The 24,516-nt window shown below is 45.3% G+C and overlaps 1 protein-coding gene across 3 annotated transcripts in view; it reads left to right on the plus strand.

Annotated features, from left to right (window-relative positions):
• Positions 1-24,516, plus strand: part of LOC115207767 (rootletin) — a 44,375-nt gene that overhangs the window by 2,246 nt on the left and 17,613 nt on the right. Inside the window, exons 1-26 of one of the 3 annotated variants that reach the window (XM_029775237.1) lie at positions 1,903-2,537; positions 3,246-3,372; positions 4,045-4,190; positions 5,462-5,653; positions 6,013-6,096; positions 6,221-6,321; positions 6,417-6,582; positions 6,695-6,801; positions 6,905-7,132; positions 9,839-9,929; positions 10,036-10,122; positions 10,249-10,461; positions 10,704-10,903; positions 11,101-11,283; positions 11,471-11,615; positions 11,778-11,924; positions 13,666-13,896; positions 14,086-14,279; positions 14,374-14,501; positions 15,838-16,007; positions 16,249-16,428; positions 23,106-23,240; positions 23,333-23,476; positions 23,564-23,802; positions 23,941-24,100; positions 24,300-24,467. In XM_029775237.1, coding sequence (XP_029631097.1) covers positions 2,484-2,537; positions 3,246-3,372; positions 4,045-4,190; positions 5,462-5,653; positions 6,013-6,096; positions 6,221-6,321; positions 6,417-6,582; positions 6,695-6,801; positions 6,905-7,132; positions 9,839-9,929; positions 10,036-10,122; positions 10,249-10,461; positions 10,704-10,903; positions 11,101-11,283; positions 11,471-11,615; positions 11,778-11,924; positions 13,666-13,896; positions 14,086-14,279; positions 14,374-14,501; positions 15,838-16,007; positions 16,249-16,428; positions 23,106-23,240; positions 23,333-23,476; positions 23,564-23,802; positions 23,941-24,100; positions 24,300-24,467 — 4,020 coding nt within the window. In that variant the 5' untranslated portion in view covers positions 1,903-2,483. Of the gene's footprint in view, positions 1-1,902; positions 2,538-3,245; positions 3,373-4,044; positions 4,191-5,461; positions 5,654-6,012; positions 6,097-6,220; positions 6,322-6,416; positions 6,583-6,694; positions 6,802-6,904; positions 7,133-9,838; positions 9,930-10,035; positions 10,123-10,248; positions 10,462-10,703; positions 10,904-11,100; positions 11,284-11,470; positions 11,616-11,777; positions 11,925-13,665; positions 13,897-14,085; positions 14,280-14,373; positions 14,502-15,837; positions 16,008-16,248; positions 16,429-23,105; positions 23,241-23,332; positions 23,477-23,563; positions 23,803-23,940; positions 24,101-24,299; positions 24,468-24,516 lie in introns of those variants that run through there. The other 2 variants (XM_029775238.1, XM_029775239.1) reach the window with 2 other exon arrangements.

Genomic DNA, 24,516 nt, shown 5'->3' on the forward strand with positions numbered 1-24,516 from the left:
GCTTGGGGAACAGTGGGTTAACTGCCTTGCTCAGGGGCAGAACGGCAGATTTTTACCTTGTCAGCTTGGAGATTCGATTGGTTACTGGCCCAACGCTCACAACGCTCAGTGATGTGAAAGCCAAGTAACTTGAAGCTTTTGACAATACACCCTAACCGTAGCCTATAACAATGTAATATTCCCCAAAATACTATCTTAATTTATATATTCACAAAAATAATAGTTATTATTAGTCGTTTGTAATTCTGCCTGACCACGATTTATTTATCCTTTATAGCAGAACAGCTTACATTTGTAGAATGCAGACTACTCTTGCTGGCTCTAGTTTAGATACCACTGTACAGTATTACATAGACATTTCAGGGGTTACAGCAGAGAGTTTGGCTATAACTGACAAATGAATGAATCCTTGTAGCCTATACATGCTTTACCAGAGGACAGAAAACAGACCCACACCCAGATTCATTACCCAGGTTAAACCTGTCTGAGCTATAATAGGCTAGGCCTAGTTGGCTAACTTGCTTATTATTACAGTACCGGTAATTGCATGGTAATAGGATCACTTAGGGCCTGGAGTTTTTACTCTCATGACCTGACCAGGAAAAATGGTGGGCCCTTTGTTGTAGACCTTAAGATATGCTTTATGATTAACCTAAGGTTATGTTTCCAAGTTAACTTATTCACAAAGATTCAAATGCTGATCTTGCATGCTCAAAAAAGTATCTATTACCCTTGCCTCTATACAATACAGCTCTGCCAGGACACCACAAGAGGGCCCTTAACCCAAAACAAACCCTAAAAACTGAATGTTGGGATGTAATATTGTATAATATTTAACATTGTCCAAATATACAGTAGTTATTTGGCAGAATAAAATGGCTCAATATTTTATGCACACCTTTCAAAATGACAACATGCTGAAGGTTGTGGAGGTGTGGTTAAGGCTGAGCTTTGTGAATAGAGGGGTCTGTTATTGACATTCTGAGTCCCTCTCTTTTGTAGGCATGTCTGTTACCATGGTAATTCAAGCATTGAAGTGGTGTGGCAGGCACAGTGATCAAGCTGGGCCCCCAGATACTGAAAAGGGGAACACATTTGTTCTGCTTTTCCTTCCTTGTTGGTCATGTGTGTGTTAATATATTGTAACATTATAAACAGTGACCGACATGTAGTCACTGTCACCAAATTTCCCATTTACAGAGGGGTGTAGGGATCATGGATGCCCCTTAACGTGGCCCCCCTCATCATTATTCATACTGTGTAGCCTAACAACTCTTCCTTGTCTAATTCTATTCTATATGACAGAAGAAACTGCTGTATGTCACTAATAGGCCTGATGAATGGACACACAGACTTCTTAAAGGTCCAATGCAGCTGTTTTTATCTCAATACTAATCATTTCTGTGTAACAAGTATGTACCTTACTGTGATTTTGTCTTTTTGACCATTTTAATTTGAAACAAAAATAGCTTCTTCTTTAAAAATCCCAAAAAGGTTCTGAGGAGTATTTCTGTCTGGGAATAAAGCCCCTTTGTGGGGAAAGACTCATTCAGATTGGCCCAGTGGGGAGCCTGGCCCAGCCAATCAGAATTCGTTTTTTTTGTGAAGCTATTTTTGTGTCTTTTTGACCATTTTAATTGGCTTCACCCCTGCACAGTCATGTTAAATCAATAGATTAGGGTCTAATGAATTTATTTCAGTTGACTGATTTCTTTATCTGAACTGTAACTCAGTAAAATCTTTAATTGTTGCATTTATATTTTTGTACAGTATAGCTGTTCTTGGCAGAGAAGTCTCTTTCTTATTGATCTATTAACTAATTCACCCCCTGCTGATGTCACCAGGCAGGCCAAAACTTTTCAGACAGCTTTTACACTAAGGGCATTATAATCAATTTCACAGTATTATTCCAACCTCATAGTTTGGAAATATATCACGTTTTTGTCTGCACTGGGCCTTGAAAAACCTGTACCAAACACATCCTACAGGCACTGTGAAATTTGTGCGGCCTACAAATTTCCTAAATTTTTTAATCCAATAATAATTTATTTAGTTAGCCCTACACTCAACTGCAAAAAAAAAAGTTATTAAACTGCATGGGTGGCCAGGCAAAGAATGCAAACGGAAGCGATCCTCGGGAGGGAGGGGGGATTTTAAATCTGCTAATCCCCCTGTCCTCAATCTTTCCGACAGTCCTGGAGAGAAGGACCGAGCAGGGCAGTCACCTGTGGGACGTGTAAGAAATCCTGAGATTCCAGCAAACTATCACAACTTTCTGGACTGTCTGTACAGCGTACATATGCTTTTATTTTTATAGTTGCTAATGTATCGTTCATTTAGATAAGCATTTACTCGCGTGCATCCGTTAATCGCGATCTACATCGAACGGTTAATCCTATTTGATAACGCTTCCAGAGCACCGGACTGGAGCGACAAAAGTTTATTTTTCAGGCCTGAAGATATTGCTGTTGAGATATTCCTCAATGAGCGACACAGAGAATTCCAACACGGATTCCAAATTGGAATCTGTCATACAGGTGATGTCATGACCAGTGCATGATTACACTTTGATTTGTAAGTCGCTCTGGATAAGAGCGTCTGCTAAATGACGTAAATGTAAATGTAAAAATGTATCGTTCTTTTTTTTAATGGTGTATTGGTATTCTCCTGTAAATAATTGATTTACAGAAATATCAATAGGCCACCCAATATGTTATAATTATGTAGGCTAGTTGTAATTACAATAGACTTCTTCACTGGGGATGCTGATGGTTTAACACTTCGACAGAGAATCCATACATTCTGCTCTATGTTGTGTGCTGAAAATGTGTGTGTGTGTGTGTGTGTGTGTGTGTGTGTGTGTGTGTGTGTGTGTGTGCACTCTGCAGAGTGTGAGGTCAGTGTTCTATTCTGAACACAGCTCTGTGGTAGACAGGAGTGACTGCTGAGACACCACCTGTCCTCATGGCACTGTGCACTGCAGGGCCCTGAGCTTTAGTCTCTAGTCTCTGAGGACATGAACTCACAAATAAGATAAGGATTGCAGAAAGGGTAATCATATGGAAGTTGGAGATTTTATTTGTCAAAAGTGTCCACATTCAACAGGATAGATAATCAAAGTAGCCTCACACAATACTAGTAGGTGGCTGCAACAGCTGTTATCCTATCTTCAATGTACATGCTCTGCTCTCCCCCTAACTCTCCTTTCTCCAATATAAATGCTTCTGTGTCTGTCTTCCTACCAGAGGCTGGAGGAGAGTGTGTTGTCTGAAGAGAAGAGGCTGACAGTCCGAGGCGCCTCCCCTGAAGACCCTCCTACGTGTTTACCTGCACGAGTCCGAGAGATCGTCACCAAGAACCTCAACGAGAGCCGTGAGTGGATAGCGATAAAACTGCTGAACAGTTAATCAAATGGCTACCCTGACTATTTGCATTGACCCCCTTTTTATTTGCACTGACTCTCTTGCATCGGCTCTATGCACACTCACTGGACTCTACCCACACACTCACACATACTATACAGTCACAATTCAACACACACACACACACACACTACATACTCTCACACACACAAAACACACACACAGTCACATGTAGACACACTTTCACACTCTTCACATATGCTGCTGCTACTCTGTTTATTATCTATACTGATCGCCTAGTCACTTTACCCCTACCTACATGTACATATTACCTCATCTACTTTGTACCCCGGCACATTGACTCGGTACCGGTCCTCCTTGTATATGGTCTCGTTATTGTTATTGTGTTACTATTTCCAATACATTTTTTACACATTTCTCGTAATTTTTAACTTTGCATTGTTGGGAAAGGGCTCGTAAGTAAGCATTTTATGGTAAAGTCTACACTTGTTATATTCGGCGCATGTGACAAATACGATTTGAATTGAGTGTATAACCACCTGATTATTCAAAAAAATCACAGATGTTTTCAAAATAGTGTCCTGAATATTGAATGAAGCGCTGTGCTCTTCATTAACACAAGTGGTTGTCTGCGCCTCTCTCTTTCCCCTCCCCACCCCAGCACCAGGAGCCATGTCCTCAGTGATGTCAGTCCAGGAGGAGAACCGGGTGCTGCAGGTAGAGCTGGGAAGGCTGGAGGATCTGCTGGCCCATAGCAGGGCGGACCGAGATGAGCTGGCTATCAAATACAGCGCCATCAGCGAGAGGGTAAGAGACAGAGAAGAGAAGGCAGGAAAAATAGATTGATTGTGAGATGAGTGGAGGGAGAGAGACATAAGACAGGGCACAGTAAGTAAAAGATAAAATGAGATTATCCAGGAAAAGATAACAGGATTAGATGTGATGTACATAAGTAAATGGAGGTTGAGAGAGGGAGAATGAATGCATTTGTTGGCAATTAGTAAGAGTTCTCTTCTTAATTATTCATTTGGGCTGGTTGTAGTACTACACTAACCTGGTTGCTAGACGAAAATATGTGGTGGGTTTAAATTCTTGACCCACAAATGTAGTCTGAAATCTTTCCCATAGAGGACTAGTTGGAGGAGTTGCCATACACCAAACACTAAAGACAAAGTAGGCCACAGAGGGGCATTCTGTAGGGGCATTTGACAGACACATATAAGGAATACCAATGTACCCCTATCTCAATTCTCCCTTTACTATTTTCTTTGTCTGCTTGGAAGAGTTTTGTCCGTCTCCTTGGTTACGGGACTGGAATGAAGTGAAGTGGCATGTTGCTATGGCGTTCGTCACCCCTGGTGATTGTAAACAGAGGGGAGGAGGGGGGGATCAGGCCAGAGTGGGGGGGCTCAGTAGTATGGCGTTAGAATTTAGCCTAACTAAATGTGGTTGTACATGCAAGATTGTCAGCTCTAAAACAAACCGGAAATATCTCTTATGTTACCTTTGATCTTCAAATGTTCTTCAAATGGTGATTCAGATAACCTGCAGTTAAAATGACTCTTCTGACAAATGAGACTAATGTAAATGTAATGCTAAAATCCAACATCCAGGCTACTATAACATGAATCCACGTCAGTACTTTATGTCTAAATGTAGAATACAGAGAGGCTTATCTGTATAGACCCAGTTGTTGAGACCTACAGAGGTTCCTATGGAGACAGGTTTGTGTTTACTGCTAGACTGAACTGTGGTGTTCTCCATGGAGAAGCCCTGAACATTCATTACAGTGCTGCTTACAACTCCTCAATCACAGAGCCCTCGGAGAAACCATTTTGGTCAGATAGGGGTGGGTAGATGCAAATGTAACTACCTTGCACCATGCAATAATTCAGAATTTATAACATAGAATAATGGTAAAACATTTCAGCTTATTTAAATATATTTATTTTCTATAGCATACCTGGCAAACCTGAAGAAAGACAGTGGTTACATATCAGTCTGAGTTGTGGTGCTCTGAAGCATAAGGCCGCGACTCCCCCTGTGCATCATCCCCCTATGTGTTCTCATCCACATAGCTCGAGCAGGCGCTCCGCCTGGAGACAGGTGACGGGGAGCGGGATTCACCAGAGTCTCGCAGCCAGGCTCAACAGAACATGGACCTGCGCCGGCGTCTGGACGAGGAACAGGCAGCCTACAAGCGTAAACTCACAGCCTACCAGGAGGGCCAGCAAAGACAGGCTCAGCTGGTGCAGAAACTGCAGGCCAAGGTATCACACTATGATGCATCTGTTTCCATTCACCTCCCAATTATTTGGAGGTTAAAGGGTGTTTTACTAGTTCATTTATAGGCCAGTAATTGTCTGTCAACCCTCTCAGTTGTCAACAGAAGAACACACACATGAACATAAAGCAGGTGATGGCAGTGATTTCTTTTCATGGTTGTAATACGGGATGTAAGTTCATGAACCTCATAGATGTCTTCCTGTATGACATCACTGTCCTACAGACTCTCCTACTAAGAATGAAAACATTTGATGGTGACAAATGGGAACCTGATGCTGATTAGCTAGTCTATGTTATGTCACCAGTCAGAGTGCAGATCACCTCACTGTGTCCTCCCCTCCAGGTCCTGCAGTACAAGAAGAGGTGTGGAGATCTAGAGCAGACTCTAGTGGAGAAGTCCTCGGAGCTGGAGCAGCACAGACTGAGTGTTCGTACTGCTCTACACCACTATGGAGACATTCTGAATCAACTAACCATGCCATTTAGTAACAACATTGAGTTCATCTACAATTCACATCTGATGCATAGCTGTCATTCTTATTTCCCTTTAGGGTCGTTGTGATATGTCCAACAACAGCCACCATCGAGACGAGGAGGATCCATGCGGCGACCTGGAAAATGCTCTCATCCGGTTGGAGGAGGAGCAGCAAAGGTTAGTGATTGGAATCTGCCTGGGCCAATCAGCAATGAAACTAATGACGTACAGAATTCAATGCAATTGATGCAATGCCGTGTTACGCTCCACAGGAGCAGCAGTCTGTCTGCAGTGAACGCCATGCTGAGAGAGCAGTTGGAGCAGGCAGGACTGGCCAATGAGGCACTCAGCCAGGACATACGCAGACTCACTGCTGATTGGTCCAAATCCAGGGAGGAGCTGGAGCAGAGGGAGTCTGATTGGAGGAGGGAGGAGGAAGTGTGTATTATAGTTTTTGTGGATGGCTGTTTTCATTTTTCTGTTTTCATTAGAAGCACTTCTCTTATTTTCTGTCACGTGACATTGACATTTCACAATTTCTATCTCTTAGTCTTTCCACAGTTATTTCAGCAGTGAGCACAGTCGTCTGCTATCCGTATGGCGACAGGTGGTGGGCTTCCGTAGACAGGTCTGTGAGCTGAAGAGCGCCACAGAGAGGTCCGAACAACTAACTCACAACACTCTGCATAAATGCACTCCGTTATATAGTTGCATGCTTGTGTCTTTGAATTCTTTCATATTTCCCCTTTTCCCCTGCCAGGGACTTGTCAGACATGCGTAACGAGCTGGCCCGGGCCTCCCACTCTGTCCAGTCATCCTGTTCCAGCCTGTCCTCCACGCTGCGCAGCCGGGAGGGAGGGGCGACTCTGGCTCTAGAGCGGGAGGTGGCGCTGCGGGGGCAGCTGGAGCTGCAGCTCAGAGAACGGGTGGCTGAAATGATGAGCCTGCAGACCAGGACTGATGCTGAAAGGGCTGAGCTCAACGCCAGGTCAGAGAGAGAACTGAACACCAGGTCAGGGAGAGAATTGAACACCAGGTCAGAGAGAGAACTGAACACCAGGTCAGAGAGAGAACTGAACACCAGGTCAGAGAGAGAACTGAACAAGAACTGAACACCAGGTCAGGGAGAGAACTGAACACCAGGTCAGGGAGAGAACTGAACACCAGGTCAGGGAGAGAACTGAACACCAGGTCAGGGAGAGAACTGAACACCAGGTCAGGGAGAGAACTGAACACCAGGTCAGTGAGAGAACTGAACACCAGGTCAGTGAGAGAACTGAACACCAGGTCAGAGAGAGAACTGAACACCAGGTCAGAGAGAGAACTGAACAAGAACTGAACACCAGGTCAGAGAGAGAACTGAACACCAGGTCAGTGAGAGAACTGAACACCAGGTCAGGGAGAGAACTGAACACCAGGTCAGGGAGAGAACTGAACACCAGGTCAGAGAGAGAACTGAACACCAGGGGTCTCATTTATAAAGTTGCGTAGGCACAAAAGAAGGTGTACGCCACTTTCGAAGCAAACTTTGGGATTTATAAAAAACCAACTTGACGGGAGTATGTGCGGTCCTCCATGACCCATACGTACGCACATAAACTGGAGAAATGAGAAACTACGACTCTGATGGCAGAAGGATGAAACTTGAGAAACGCTTTGAAATTGATACCATTGTGTAAAATAAATCTAAAATATTACCTCTCACGTATTATATATGAAGAGTTCCCTGGAGTGCACACAAAAAAACAAAAACCCCTCAAATATGTTGTCTAGTTTAATCGGGAATCATATTTAATTGGATCTGTAATTACTAAACAATACTTGCATGTTATGAAATGTATTCTCGTAAATAATAAGGTGAACAGTAAGACAAATTACGTTTAAACTGATGCCGTTTTCGATGCCTCAGTCGGGCAGATACGAGTATACAGTTTCATATATTATTATCACATGTTGCGCAGAACTGTCAATGTGATGGCCCTGTCATTGTCAGTTACAATCAGGGTAATTACCACACCTGAAGGTGTTACGCAATTGGGTAGCTTTGACAATCAAATGGGTGGGTATAAAAAGGCATGCAATTACAATGCGTAATGACGCACAATGGCTGCTTTGGCACTGTTGGAAGATTTGGCCGTGCCTGTCCCACTTCAACTCCTTGGCAACCTCGTTAATAGCGTCGATGGTGTCTCTTTGCGTTTGCAGGACTGCATCTGTGAGGACACGGCCGCTAGAGGGTTGTGAAGCACGAGGTGCAGTGGAGACACTGGGGCTGGGCGCACTCAGCTCCTGCTCAGCTGCAGCACCACCGCCCCATAGAACACGTAGCAACTAAAAACTATAGAAAACTCACTCAGCTCCTGCTCAGCTGCAGCACCACCGCCCCATAGAACACGTAGCAACTAAAAACTATAGAAAACTCACTCAGCTCCTGCTCAGCTGCAGCACCACCGCCCCTGCTCAGCTGCAGCACCACCGCCCCATAGAACACGTAGCAACTAAAAACTATAGAAAACTCACTCAGCTCCTGCTCAGCTGCAGCACCACCGCCCCATAGAACACGTAGCAACTAAAAACTATAGAAAACTCACTCAGCTCCTGCTCAGCTGCAGCACCACCGCCCCATAGAACACGTAGCAACTAAAAACTATAGAAAATGTCACAATTGTTTGTGTAAATACATTTTTAAACACAACTTGAATGCATTTGGTTTACTCTTTTCAAACGAGGGAATACTAATTACGTATCTGGATCATCCGGTGCATCTTGCATGTCCGTGTCCCCCTCCACCTCCGTCACTACTCCACTCAGGAGGGATTCCCCGACAATACCGGCAAGTCGCTCATCAAGGGGGTTGAGCTCCGGTGTCCCCTTTCCCCCACCTGTGGCACAAACACTTTGTCTCTGTAAGGCTATGCGCCTTTTGGCCTCCACTTTTGTCAGACCACTTGTTTTTTATTTCTGAGAGGGTCTGACCTGAGCCAGCAGCATTCACAGCGTCCGCCACATGCTGCCACTAACGCCTTTTTAGCATTTGTAATGCCCACACTGTGTCCACCAACAGTATATTTGTTCTTGCTTCAACCTACAAGAACTTCCATTTCACACTGGGTGAAATTTCTTTTTTCAGCCTTTCTGTCAGGATTTGCCGTCATTGTCGTCAAATCCCAATGAAAATGAATTAGGGGCGTTTCGCTGACTATTCATAGGCAACTATGGGCGTTAAAAGGGTGGGACAAGACGCTCGCTCACGTGCGCCAAGTTTCGAGTTGATTGTGATTCATAAAGGGAAACTGGCATGGGACGTGTGCGCACTGTGTTAGAAATCAGAATATTTTTGTGCGTAAGCACTTTCTGCGTTTTGTCCGTACCCCACCTTTTGATGTGAATCCTCCGCACAGTTTTATAAATGAGGCCCCAGGTCAGAGAGAACTGAACACTGCTCAGTCACTGTCTGCGTCCAAAATGGCACCCTACATAGTACAATAGTTTTGAGCAGAGCCCTATGGGATTCAGACTCTTGTCTGTCTGTCTGTCTGTCTGTCTGTCTGTCTGTCTGTCTGTCTGTCTGTCTGTGTCTTTGTGTTTAGTAAGTGGCAGCCTGATCTGCCTGGTGGTGGTAGACAAATCAGGAGTGTAACGTGCATCGCAGAGATTCCATGGTATGCTAAGGGATCTGTGTGTTTATGGTCAGGCTGTCAGATGCAGTGCGAGAGGTGGAGAGGCTGAAGGGCCACAGTGAGGAGAGAGACAGAGACGTGGCCTCACTGACCAGGAGACTGGAGGTGAGAGACTGGCCTGTGTGAACCCAGCAGAGATACTTCCTGTAGCCATTAGCCCTCCTTAGCCTTCATACCCCTCCCTTCTCACTATTGTTCTATCCTCCTGCAGGAGCAGAGTGGCAACGATGAGACAGACATGCAGGTGATGAGGGCTCATACTGAAACACTACTGGACACACTGAGAGACATTGCCCAGGTACAGCCAACTCTCTCACACTCTCTCTCACACACACACACACACACACACACACACACACACACACACACACACACACACACACGGAAACTTTGACCAAAACCCTTTATTGAATCCTCTTCCCAGACTGTCTTATCCGATGGGGACTCGTCATCAGAAGCAGACCAGGAGAACACTGGGGCTCCTCTATTGGCTCTTCTCCGTGTCTCCTCCCCTCACCGCTCCTCATCACCATGGGGATCCACCTCTCCCAGGCGTTACTCCTCGTTGGCCACCGTCCCAGAGGCCAGCCTGTCAGCCCTGCGGTCTGCTGTCAACAGCAGACATCTCCAGCTGCAGGTACCCCCTCCACACTGTCCCTCTGCTGCAGCTGGACACATTAACACATCTACTACTATCTATATGGGTTTACTATATTTATTCGCTGGGATTGGAAATTGAGGTTGCTTTATTCCAATGTTACATTGTCAAACTTTCCTATACAAACTTTTTTCTATAAATGTTATCTTGAGTTTCTTTGTTCCTCTGTATCACTTTCAGTGTCCCACTGTCTCATCTGTCTCTGTCTCTCTGGTCCACAGGAGGTCCGTGGGCGTCTGTCCTCTGCCCAGTCATCAGTACAATTGCTGCGCAGGCAGCTAGCAGAGGCGGAGTCAGCCAAGCGGGACGCGGAACAGCGCAGTCAGACCCTGCATGGAGAGAGGGATGGAGTTCAGAGAGAGAAGGACACCACACAGAGAGAGAGAGACCGTCTGAAACAAGACAGGGACACACTGGCTAGGTAAAACCAGGAGGGCTCAGGCAGACTTCTAACACAACTTGGGAGATGGTAAACCATTTAGGACCAGGAAGTGTCTGCACTCAGTGCCCTGGTTAAAGAACACTTACTCTATGCATATTAATGGTTATATTTCAGTAGATATTTCTAATGTATCCATTGTCCTGTTGTGTTCTGTGTCTTTGTCTCTATCCTGTCAGTGAGAAGGTGGCTGTGGAGAAGGCAGCCCAGGCAGCTCTGATCAAGGCCCAGATTCTGCAGATGGACTGTGAGAAGCTGCAACAGGCCGTGACGTCGGCCCAGAGAGAGAGGGATCACGAGAGAGAGGAGAAGGTGGACGCGCTGCAGGAGAGAGACCGGGCCAAGGCAGAGACCGACAGAGTGTGAGTGAGAGTGTGAAAATAAAGGTGGAAGGGAGAGAGTGATGGGGAAAAAGAGGGAAATTATGAAATTATGAGAAAGGAGGAGACGAGGGTAGTAAATTATGAGAATTAGAAGGAGGAGATTGCAAGTATACTGTACATAACTATTCCTACCCTTGTCCTCTGTCCCTGGTACCTGTCCCCACAGTCAGAAGCAGTGGGAGCAGAGTGAGAGCCGGGCGTCTGTCCAGAGAGGGGAGCTGTCTACAGTGAGAGAGACTCACCACCAGGCAGAGGTGGAGAGGCAGCTGCTGAAAGGAGAGAAGACCCAGCTCACTGAGGCTTTGGCCCGGGTATGACACACACACAGATACAGATGTCACGATAACTCTCTGGCTCCTCTTGTGTTTGCTTGTCATACTTTTGGTCCCTTTAACTTCCTCTCTGTTCTATGTTGAAAGGTTACCTATCCTCTGTTTTACATATCCTTGTATGTTTTGTCCCCGGTCCCCCAGGCTGAGAGCAGTAATGCAGAGCTCTCTCTGCTGGTCAACAAGCTTCACTCTGAGGAGGCAGCCCTCCGAGACTCTCTGGCCAAGATGGGCAGCATGAATGAGGGCCTGGCCCAGGACAAGTCTGACCTCAACTCCATCATCAGCCAGGTGGGACCAACACCTTGATCAACATTTGACTGACACTTGTGGTGGATGTCATATACACTGCTCAAAAAAATAAAGGGAACACTTAAACAATACATTTCACATGCTGTTGTGCAAATGGAATAGACAACAGGTGGAAATTCTAGGCAATTAGCAAGACACCCCCAATAAAGGAGTGGTTCTGCAGGTGGTGACCACAGACCACTTCTCAGTTCCTATGCTTCCTGGCTGATGTTTTGGTCACTTTTGAATGCTGGCGGTGCTTTCACTCTAGTGGTAGCATGAGACGGAGTCTACAACCCATACAAGTGGCTCAGGTAGTGCAGCTCACCCAGGATGGCACATCAATGCGAGCTGTGGCAAGAAGGTTTGCTGTGTCTGTCAGTGTAGTGTCCAGAGCATGGAGGCGCTACCAGGAGACAGGCCAGTACATCAGGAGACGTGGAGGAGGCCGTAGGAGGGCAACAACCCAGCAGCAGGACCGCTACCTCCGCCTTTGTGCAAGGAGGAGCAGGAGAAGCACTGCCAAAGCCCTGCAAAATGACCTCCAGCAGGCCACAAATGTGCATGTGTCTGCTCAAACAGTCAGAAACATACTCCATGAGGGTGGTATGAGGGCCCGACGTCCACAGGTGGGGGTTGTGCTTACAGCCCAACACCGTGCAGGACGTTTGGCATTTGCCAGAGAACACCAAGATTGGCAAATTCGCCACTGGCGCCCTGTGCTCTTCACAGATGAAAGCAGGTTCACACTGAGCACGTGACAGACGTGACAGAGTCTGGGGACGCCGTGGAGAACGTTCTGCTGCCTGCAACATCCTCCAGCATGACCGGTTTGGCGGTGGGTCAGTCATGGTGTGGGGTGGCATTTCTTTGGGGGGGCCGCACAGCCCTCCATGTGCTCGCCAGAGGTAGCCTGACTGCCATTAGGTACCGAGATGAGATCCTCAGACCCCTTGTGAGACCATATGCTGGTACGGTTGGCCCTGGGTTCCTCCTAATGCAAGACAATGCTAGACCTCATGTGGCTGGAGTGTGTCAGCAGTTCCTGCAAGAGGAAGGCATTGATGCTATGGACTGGCCCGCCTGTTCCCCAGACCTGAATCCAATTGAGCACATCTGGGACATCATGTCTCGCTCCATCCACCAACGCCACGTTGCACCACAGACTGTCCAGGAGTTGGCGGATGCTTTAGTCCAGGTCTGGGAGGAGATCCCTCAGGAGACCATCCGCCACCTCATCAGGAGCATGCCCAGGCATTGTAGGGAGGTCATACAGGCACGTGGAGGCCACACACACTACTGAGCCTCATTTTGACTAGTTTTAAGGACATTACATCAAAGTTGGATCAGCCTGTAGTGTGGTTTTCCACTTTAATTTTGAGTGTGACTCCAAATCCAGACCTCCATGGGTTGATAAATTGGATTTCCATTGATAATTTTTGTTTGATTTTGTTGTCAGCACATTCAACTATGTAAAGAAAAAAGTATTTAATAAGATTATTTCATTCATTCAGATCTAGGATGTGATATTTTAGTGTTCCCTTTATTTATTTGATCAGTGTAGAACTGATGCAAGAGTAACCATGTCATCTTCATCAAAACAAAGCATTGACCTTGCTAATATGTTTTCTGTAAGCCATGGTATCATGGTATGCCTATTGCCTATCAGGATCGCTTGTAGTTTTTAATGTAAGCCTTGCACACCCGTCCTGTCTCTCATATGTGTCTATGTTTCTCTCAGCTTGAAGAGGAGAAGGCCCACCTGCAGGCCCAGAAACATGAAGCGGAGCAGGAGAAGATGACTATCAGAGATGAGCTCGTCCGATTGGAGCAGGACAGGCTAGAGTTGGACTCCGCCCGCCTCGCCCTCCACCAATCCTTGCAGGAGTCTGAGCTGAGCAGGGTGGGGATGGAGGCAGAGCTTCAGAGCCTCAGGGCTGATAGAGTGAAGCTGCAGGACAAAGTCACTCAGGTAAACGATGAGGGTCCTCTCCACTCTGAATGGGAATGTGGCAAGAAAGAGCGTCTGTCACTCTGGACTAATCAGTAATTAACAGTGCATGAAAATCGCTGGGTTCTGAAACCTTGTTGTTCCAGTGAACCTTTGTCTGTAAATGTGTACAGTTTTACTGCATGTACCTGTGTATCTCTCTGCTGACAGCTGTGTGGCGAGGTGAGCTCTCTGGGGGCGGAATTGGGCATGGCCCGCGGTGAGGAACAGAGACAGGGCGTGGCTCTGGAGGAAGTAGGGCGGGGCCGGGCGGAGCTGGTCAGGGAGAGGGCGGGGCTGGTGGTCCAGCTGACTGCATCGGAGAGAGAGAACGCCACACTAACAGAGGAGTTGGCCTCATTCAGGTGAGAGATCTGTGTGTGTCTGACCGACGGTGTGTGTATTTCTGTGTGTGTGTTGACGAATTGGTCCCTAATATTAGTGTCCATGCCCCTGCAGGTCGGAACGGGAGGCCTTGGAGACCAGCCTGTTTGAGGTGCAGCAGCAGCTGGTTCAGCTAGAGTTTCGCAGAGAGCAGCTAGAAGCAGAGAACCAGAGCCTGCGGCTACTCCGGGAGACCACCACCGGTGAGAGATGGAGAGAGACAGAGAGGAGGATGAGAAATAAATGAAATAAATGGGTGAGAAGAGGAGAAGAGGTAGGAGAGAGAGAAAGTCTGTGAGAGTAAGAAAGGAAGAGGGGAGGATGGATATGTTGGAATGGAAGAAATGGTTAAGGAACATTGAGGGAGAGAGCCATAGATCAGGAAATAGAAACCTGTGTTTAACCCCTTACACTCGTGGAAATTGGGCTATATGGATATGGCCAAATTGAAAAGGTTCTAACAGAACTATAAAAAGCATATGCATGACCAGGGTAACAATTGAAAGAAAACACTTTGGAGATTATGGGGAAAGGACACAACAGTTCACCTGACACAAGACTGAATCCAAACATTATACTGTTGATTTTATGTGCATTTTACATTTACTGGACTTTTCACAGCATTTGTTAATAATGAAATCTGAAAATACATTCAGTAACATAATAAGAATATTCATTGACATTTTGGAATAGGTGCAAAATAAGACAAAACACAATCCCAAAATGTTCCATTATACTGTAAATCCCAATCTGGGGCAGTTGGGCATGATTTGAAAGCTTATTCTATTGCCAACATGGCTAGCTAAGTTATAAAATACGATCTTACAGTGTTAGGCTTTCCAAGGCCACTTCCTACAAACAGATTGTAATTTTGTTGCACATAGAATGGAGTCATGAGTGCATTCAAGTGCTTGTTCTGTGGCAAATGTTCAACACAATGCGACAAACAGGCTCATTCTGTTCAGGACAACCCGGGGTGTAGCACATGCCATAGCGATCATAAACGATGATACTGTAAATTACATGAGTTTTCTAATACGGAAATGTGAAGTAAACGTTTGGACTCACGGGTGTGTGGTTTGCTTGTATGACATCAAAGCGGTATTTATTATAATTCTCAACGTCTCATCTTTCAAAACACATAGACTCCTCTCAATTTTCAGCATTTCCCTCACTCGGACAACAACAAATGTGCAAAAGTAGCCGATTAGTCGGAGGGATGGGCCTCTTCAAGTCGCGCACAGTGCTCAAGTTTATAAAGGCTGTCAGCCAAAACCCATTCAGCTCTGTGAAGTGGAGAACCAGGGCTCTGGTGTCATGTATAGCATGTTACTCTACAGCCACTGTGATCCAAATGAGGTGTTTACAATGACAAAATCTGCCATTTTCAACCCATATATGAACGGGGCTGTGAGTGAAGAGGGTTACAACCCTTAGTAGAAAACTGTTGCTGCGTTTGATGGTGTATCTGCTGTATGACTGAGACTGTATGAACAAAGGTGTAAAACTGGTCATCGTGTCTGATATTGTCCTGTGTAGCGGAGCTGAGGCGGGTGCGTGCGGATGGGGAGAATGTGCTGGCGCAGAGTGAGAGGGAGAGAGAGGCTTTGAGCCAGGCCCTGACAACCACCCAGCAGGAGTACCAGCAGGCCCTCCACACTGCCATCACTGACCACCAGGAGGAGGCAGAGAGACTGACCGCTGAGAAGGTGAGGAGGGCTTAGGCTGGACTGTGTTTGTCTGTCTAGTCCTGTTTGGAGAGGTGTTTGTGTTAGCAGTAAGAGCACTATTTGGATGGTTTTACTGTAAAGAAATTTGTTCTTGTTTTTTATTGCTTTGCCCAAGGTGTCTCACTGTAGGTCTTGACTCTACTCAGTTGTTCATGTTCTTTATTTGGGCTGGTTTAACCCATACAATGAACATGAACAACTGAGTGTGTTTGTTCTCCAGGAGGCCCTGTGTCGCAGTCTGGAGTTTGAACAGGAGGGGGCACTGCGACAGGTCAGACAGGAGGCAGAGGAGCAGCTCCTCAGAGCCGAGAGAGACCGGGAGGACCTGAAAGATGAAGTGAGGAGTCTGCAGCACGACAGAGACCAGAGTCTGCTACAGGCAGAGACAGAGAAACAACAGGTCAGGCACATCTGAGAGACCATACAAACACAATGCGGGCTTTATTTTCAGCTAGCGCTAAGGTCTGAGGGGCAAGTGTCATGTAAAACCTGTGCACTGGCATTTTCCAGCCCTAACGCCGGGGTTGGCAATTAACCTGTCTTACATCAACTCGTTTGCACTGAGGTGGGAGGGATGGCAATATTTGAGGTGTGTCCTTAAAAACAAGCACAAAAGTGACCATTTTATGCAGCGCTAATGGGAAGTTGTAAGACCCACAAAAAGCAGTCCATAATCCATCCACCTGACAGGTGTGGCATATCAAGAAGCTGATTAAACCGCATGATCATTACACAGGACATACCTTCTGCTGGGAACAATAAATGGCCACTCTAAAATGTGCAGTTTTGTCACACAACACAATGCCACAGATGTCTCAAGTTTTGAGGGAGTGTGCAATTGGCATGCTGACTGCAGGAATGTCCACCAGAGCTGTTGCCAGATAACATCATTTTTATTTCTCTACCATAAGCCGCCTCCAACATCGTTTTAGAGAATTTGGCAGTGCGTCCATCTGGCCTCACAGCCACAGACCACGTGTAACCACACCAGCCCAGGACCTCCACATCCAGCTTCTTAAACTGTGGGATCATCTGAGACCAGCCACCCGGAAAGCTGATGAAACTGTTGGTTTACACAATAATTTCTGCACAAACTGTCAGAAACCATCTCAAAAAGCTCATCTGCGTGCTCGTCGTCCTCACCAGGGTCTTGACCCGACTGCAGTTAGGCGTCGTAACCGAGTTCAGTGGGCAAATGCTCACCTTTGATGGCCACTGGCATGCTGGGGAAGTGTGCTTTTCACAGATGAATCCTGGTTTAAACAGTACCGGGCAGATGGCAGACAGCGTGTATGGCATCGTGTGGGCGAGTTGCTGATGTCAACGTTGAGAACATAGTGCCCCATGCTGGCGGTGGGGTTATGGTATCGGCCGACATAAGCTATGGACAACAAACACAATTGCATTTTATCGATGGCAATTTGAATGCACAGAGATACTGTGAGAAGATCCTGAGGCCCATTGTCGTGCCATTCATCCGCTGCCATCACCTCATGTTTCAGCATGATTATGCACGGCACCATGTCGCAAGGATCTGTACACAATTCCTGGAAGCTGAAAATGTCCCAGTTCTTCCATGGCCTGCATACTCTCCAGACATGTCACCCATTGAGCATGTTTGGGATGCTCTGGATCGACTTGTACCACAGCGTGTTCCAGTTCCCACCAATATCCAGCAACTTCGCACAGCCATTGAAGAGGAGGGACAACATTCCACAGGCCACAATCAACAGCCTGATCAACTCTATGCGAAGGAGAGGTGTCGTGCTGCATGAGGCAAATGGTGGTCACACCAGATACTGACTGGATTTCTGATTCACGTCCCTACCTTTTTTTAAAGTATCTGTGACCAACCGATGCATCTGTATGTATCTATAAGTCGTGAAATTCATAGATTAGGGCTTAATTAATTTATTTCAATTGATTGATTGATTTCCTAATATGAACTGTAAAATCGTATAAATTGTTGCATGTTGCGTTTTTAATATTTTTGTTCAGTGTAGAAACATAAAACATAATTGGTTTCCATCCCGTTTAAATGGATTAAAAACCAAGCATTGCCTACCTTCCCCTTAATCAAGGCTGGTTTAGAAGCACACATACAGTGGGGAGAACAAGTATTTGATACACTGCCGATTTTGCAGGTTTTCCTACTTAGAAAGCATGTAGAGGTCTGTGAGAGCCAAACTAACAGGTCTGTGAGAGCCAGAATTCTTACTGGTTGGTAGGTGATCAAATACTTATGTCATGCAATAAAATGCAAATTAATTACTTAAAAATCATACAATGTGATTTTATGGATTTTTTAGATTCCGTCTCTCACAGTTGAAGTGTACCTATGATAAAAATTACAGACCTCTACATGCTTTGTAAGTAGGAAAACCTGCAAAATCGGCAGTGTATCAAATACTTGTTCTCCCCACTGTATGTGCATATTGTTATCCTAGCCATTAGCCAAGTATATAAATAAATAAATTAGGTTTTAAATGGTCTACTGAAATATTGTAGTAAAATATGCAAATGAGGCAATAACTCATTAAATATGCACATATTTGTAAATCCATTTTTCTGGACACTGGATTAAGTCACCCTAAATATTTTGGTTTCATTTTATTAAGACACTCCAGGACAGGACTGACTCAGAGCAGATTGTGGATACATTTTTTTTTCATATTTCTAGCTGTAAAATACTAAAGCCATGTTTATAAAATGCATTTTATATTATGTATTATCGAGAGATTATTATTTATTTTTTACAACATATCAACAATTCCCTCTGAGCAAGTCTCGAGAATATATCTAAGTATTACCACACACAATTTGGTGAAAGCAGATGCTACTGAAGCTGAGGAAAAGGAGTTGGCATGTGGGAAGAGTCTGACTCTCAGTAAATGGCAGTTAAAGACAAGTACACTGAATTTAGACTACCAACACCTTTTTAGATCCAATCACCATCTCTTCAAACTAAGTTACTATATATATTTTCCAATTTGTTACATTCTCTATGAAAAGGGCTTTTAACTTAAGTGTAATTAAAAATAGTGAGTTTTGAAATGATGGATGTATGACCATTTTAAAGTGGTTAAGATTCATGAAACTTTGATGGTAAGATAAATAAAAGAAAATATACATTTTCATCAAGATTTTGATCGTTTTATGTGTTTAAATACTAATATTAGTGAGCCAAAATACCAACAAATCTCAAAATGTATAGGTATTTGCAAAAATGTAATTTCAGCCTGTAGTGCTGGCCTTAAATCTATTCGTCAGAGTGTCTTGATTTGAAAATATACAGTACTGCACATCCTTAAACATACACACATATGCCTACCTGCATACATCATTTTGCTTGTTCAAGTATCCATCCCCATCTTCAAAGAGCGCCTCTCATCCGGTTACCAAAGACGGAAAAGTGCGATATGTAAAGACAAGGCTAGCTTTTTCAAACAGAAATTTGCTTCCTGCAACTCAAACTCTAAAAAGTTCTGGGACACTGTAAAGTCCATGGAGAATAAGAACACCTCCTCCCAACTGCCCACTGCACTGAGGATAGGAAACTCTGTCACCACCGATAAGCCCACTATAATTGAGAATTTCAATAAGCATTTTTCTACGGCTGGCCATGCTTTCCACCTGGCTACCCCTACTGCATTCAACAGCACTGCACCCCCCACAGCTACTCGCCCAAGCCTCCCCCATTTCTCCTTCTTCCAAATCCATTCAGCTGATGTTCTGAAAGAGCTGCAAAATCTGGACCCCTACAAATCAGCTGGGCTTGACAATCTGGACCCTTTCTTATTAAAATTATCTGCCGAAATTATTGCAACCCCTATTACTAGCCTGTTCAACCTCTCTTTTGTGTCATCTGAGATTCCCATAGATTGGAAAGCAGCTGCTGTCATCCCCCTCTTCAAAGGAGGTGACACTCTTGACCCAAATTGCTACAGACCTATATCCATCCTACCCTGCCTTTCTAAGGTCTTTGAAAGCCAAGTCAACAAATAGATTACCGACCATTTCGAATCCCACCGCACCCTCTCCGCTATGCAATCTGGTTTCAGAGCTGGTCATGGGTGCACCTCAGCCACGCTCAAGGTCCTAAACGACATCGTAACCGCCATCGATAAGAAACAATACTGTGCTGCCGTATTCATTGACCTGGCCAAAGCTTTTGACTCTGTTAATCACCACATCCTCATCGGCATACTCAGTAGCCTTGGTTTCTCAAACGATTGCGTCGCCTGGTTCACCAACTACTTCTCTGATAGAGTTCAGTGTGTCAAATCGGAGGGCCTGCTGTCCGGACCTCTGGCAGTCTCTATGGGGGTACCACAGGGTTCAATTCTTGGGCCAACTCTTTTCTCTGTATACATCAATGATGTCGCTCTTGCTGCTGGTGAATCTCTGATCCACCTCTACGCAGACGACACCATTCTGTATACTTCTGGCCCTTCTTTGGACACTGTGTTAACAACCCTCCAGACGAGCTTCAATGCCATACAACTCTCCTTCCGTGGTCTCCAACTGCTCCTAAATACAAGTAAAACTAAATGCATGCTCTTCAACCGATCGCTGCCTGCATCTGCCCGCCTGTCCAGCATCACTTCTCTGGACGGTTCTGACTTAGAATTTGTGGACAACTACAAATACCTAGGTGTCTGGTTAGACTGTAAACTCTCCTTCCAGACTCACATCAATCATCTCCAATCCAAAGTTAAATCTAGAATTGGCTTCCTATTTCGCAACAAAGCATCCTTCACTCATGCTGCCAAACATACCCTCGTAAAACTGACCATCCTACCAATCCTCGACTTCGGCGATGTCATTTACAAAATAGCCTCCAATACCCTACTCAACAAGCTGGATGCAGTCTATCACAGTGCCATCTGTTTTGTCACCAAAGCCCCATATACTACCCACCACTGCGACCTGTACGCTCTCGTTGGCTGGCCTTCGCTTCATAATCGTCGCCAAACACATTGGCTCCAGGTCATCTACAAGACCCTGCTAGGTAAAGTCCCCCCTTATCTCCGCTCACTGGTCACCATAGCAGCACCCACCTGTAGCACGCGCTCCAGCAGGTATATCTCTCTGGTCACCCCTAAAGCCAACTCCTCCTTTGGTCGTCTCTCCTTTCAGTTCTCTGCTGCCAATGACTGGAACGAACTACAAAAATCTCTGAAACTGGAAACACTTATCTCCCTCACTTGCTTTAAGCACCAGCTGTCAGAGCAGCTCCCAGATCACTGCACCTGTACATAGGCCATCTATAATTTAGCCCAAACTACTACCTCTTCCCCTACTGTATTTATTTATTTTATTTATTATTTTGCTCCTTTGCACCATATTATTTATATTTTAACTTTGAACTTTCTTCAAATAACAAATCTACCATTCCAGTGTTTTACTTGCTATACTGTATTTACTCTGCCACCATGGCCTTTTTTGCCTTTACCTCCCTTATCTCACATCATTTGCTCACATTGTATATAGTCCTATTTTTGTCTACTGTATCATTGATTGTATGTTGTTTTACTCCATGTGTAACTCTGTGTTTTTGTATGTTGTCGAACTGCTTTGCTTTATCTTGGCCAGGTCGCAATTGTAAATGAGAACTTGTTCTCAACTTGCCTACCTGGTTAAATAAAGGTGAAATAAAATTTAAAAAATGTAGGCTAGGCTAAGCTCGTTGATGCCGAACAGGGCATTAAGCAAACAACGTGTTGCTATTAGCCTACACGTTACTGTAGCGTATGCTATTTAATAAACTGTAGTATATCAATACACAATGGACCAGGATGAAAATAATCCATGCCCCAAGCCTAATTGAAGTTGGGGGCAATGCAAATACCATCAGTAACCTACAGAACTTGAGACAAGCACATGCAGTATTAAGCCATGGAATGTGTTGATTAAAACCTCTAAGTCTAAGCCATTGGGGAATGCTAAAATATGTCATTGTTTTAAGATGGTCATACCAGCTTAAATTGGTGGATTTTTAAAATTATGTTACATAGATTGACGCACGGGTGCATCAATTTGGAATTTTAGGACCCTTTAGGTATCAACAATTATATAAAAAATAGAAACACTTTGAATAATACATTCATAAATGGCCAAAAAAAGACAGTAAAAGGCTTTGAAGTGTCTGTCCTATATCTAGGAGATTTAAGAAAGCTCAGGAATATATATATTTTTTTGGACACATATTTAACCCCTTATTTTTGTTGGAACAAACTACCTCCATACATCCATTCATTTGCATGGACAACTTTTTGGGGGGTTGTAGAGCAAAATGGAGAACACTATCGTGAGAGTCTCATTAGTTTGTATGCCAAATCGTTCCGACACTTTCATGAGAAGACAGATTTTCGGGATGTCTCATGGTCTGACAAACACCGTTGTAGCTCAGCCACCTTCCACTGCAGATGCGGAAAGCCAACATGTGGTGGATTGAGACGTAGACGATGCAACAAAAAAAAAAAATCTTTAGCTTAAATTGGTGGATTTTTAAAATTATGTTACATAGATTGACGCACGGGTGCATCAATAGATTCTTAGGGATTTTAACCAGAGAATGGCCAAGCCCTTTTTTAATTTTACCTTTATTTAACTAGGCAAGTCAGTTAAGAACAACTTCTTATTTTCAATGACGGCCTAGGAACACTGGGTTAACTGCCTTGTTCAGAGGCAGAATGACAGATTTTTACCTTGTCAGCTCGGGGATTCGATCTTGCAACCTTTTGGTTACTAGTCCAATGCTCTAACCACTAGGCTACCTGCCGCCCCTACCTGCTGCCAAGCCGTTCTCACACCTACAACTTGTTTATTTATCAAAACCTTGCCATTTTGAGCCACCTGCAGTTATTGCACTCTTAATTCCGGCTGTGAAAATAACAAAAATATTTCTTACACTCCTGGACCTATAGCACTACCGCCAGTGCTTAGATTTACCATTGCATTACATTTGTCTGTAATGAAGTGCAGAGCAAATGTGACTAAGAGATGACTACTCTCATGAGGTTGTGATCCATATCCCCAGTTCTAGAGGCCCTTTCTATTTTCTCCCTCTCTCAGATGCTGTCCCAGAAGGAGGCAGAGAAGGCGGTGCTGTCTGAGAGAGTGTCCATCCTGCAGGCAGAGCTGGGTACTGCAACCCTGGAGCTGGACAGACTGGCCAGAGAGGCAGCGCATTACAAAGAACAGGAGAGGGTAATTATAGACCGTTTTAAAACTCTGTTCCCATTCTGTACTACCATGAACTTTTTTTAAAGACATTAAAGTTTCCCTGACTTTGTCGGCAGGCCACAGTGGGGGCTTTGACCAGTGAGTTAATGGAGCTTCGCTCTCAGCTGGAGGAGGCTGGCAGTGTTCATGAGCGGGAGCTGCACCGGTTGCAGGAGAACAGCTCTGACCTGCAGACACACACTGATGCTGCCCTCAAAGAGGTAAGAGGCGGTTAGAGTCAGGGATGGAGCCGGTGACCATTTCTGGTTCAACATTTCTTCACCACTCTCCCTAACTTCCTCTTCCAGTTGGAGGAGTGCAGAGCTTCTCTCTCAGCCAGTGAGGAGAGCCGAGACCAGGTGAGGCGGGACATGCTGGAGATGGACAGGCGCCTCAACCAAACCCGTGACACCGGGGAGGGGTACAGAAGGGATGGGGTAGAGCTACGGCGCACCCTCACTGATGTCACCAAGGAGAGAGACACTCTCAGCCTATCAAATGCCCAGCTGAGGGAGACTCTGAGAAGTGCAGATACTGAGAGAATCAGGTAGTACTTAGCTGCATACCTCTGACTCTGATTGTCACCTTTCAAAAGTTAATATACTAGTATCACTCTCTGTTAGGTAGTAAAAATTCTACAGAACGCATGTACTGTATATAAAAGGAGGAAATATGTGTGTGTCAGTGTGAAGCGTCAGTGTGAGGAGAAGGAGCAGCGGCTGGCTGTTCTGGAGGAGAGCCTGTCATCTGCACAGAGAGAGGTGACGGAGCTCCGCAGCTGTCTGAGAGAGGTGGAGAGGTCACGGCTGGAGGCCCGGAGAGAGCTGCAGGAGCTACGCAGACAGGTCAGTCACACATACCCTCACATCTCTGAAACACTTTGTTTATTCTTTTACACTTATTGGTTTACCTTACCTGCTGTAGAGAACTCAAACTTGACTAGGGCATTGAGTTCTTGCTATCCACTGGATCTTACCAGGAAAAACTCCAGGCCTGGGCTTAGACATATTGTAGAACTTGTCCTCCGTTCGATCACTCCATCAGGTGAAGGTGCTGGATGGCGAGAAGGAACAGAAAGGGAGGGAGGTGGCTGAGTTGCAGACACGTCTCTCCCTGGAGGAGCAGAGAGAGGAGGAGAGAGGGCGGGAGATCTTCTCTCTCAAACAGAAGCTGGCCGAGGCTGACACAGCCAGGACTTCCATCAAGAAAGAGGTGAGGAGGGAGAGAGAGAGCTTTGGGTGTAGTAGAGTGAGAGGTTAGA

The sequence above is a fragment of the Salmo trutta genome, chromosome 14, assembly GCF_901001165.1.
Source record: "Salmo trutta chromosome 14, fSalTru1.1, whole genome shotgun sequence".
In the NCBI taxonomy this organism is placed as follows: Eukaryota; Metazoa; Chordata; class Actinopteri; order Salmoniformes; family Salmonidae; genus Salmo; species Salmo trutta.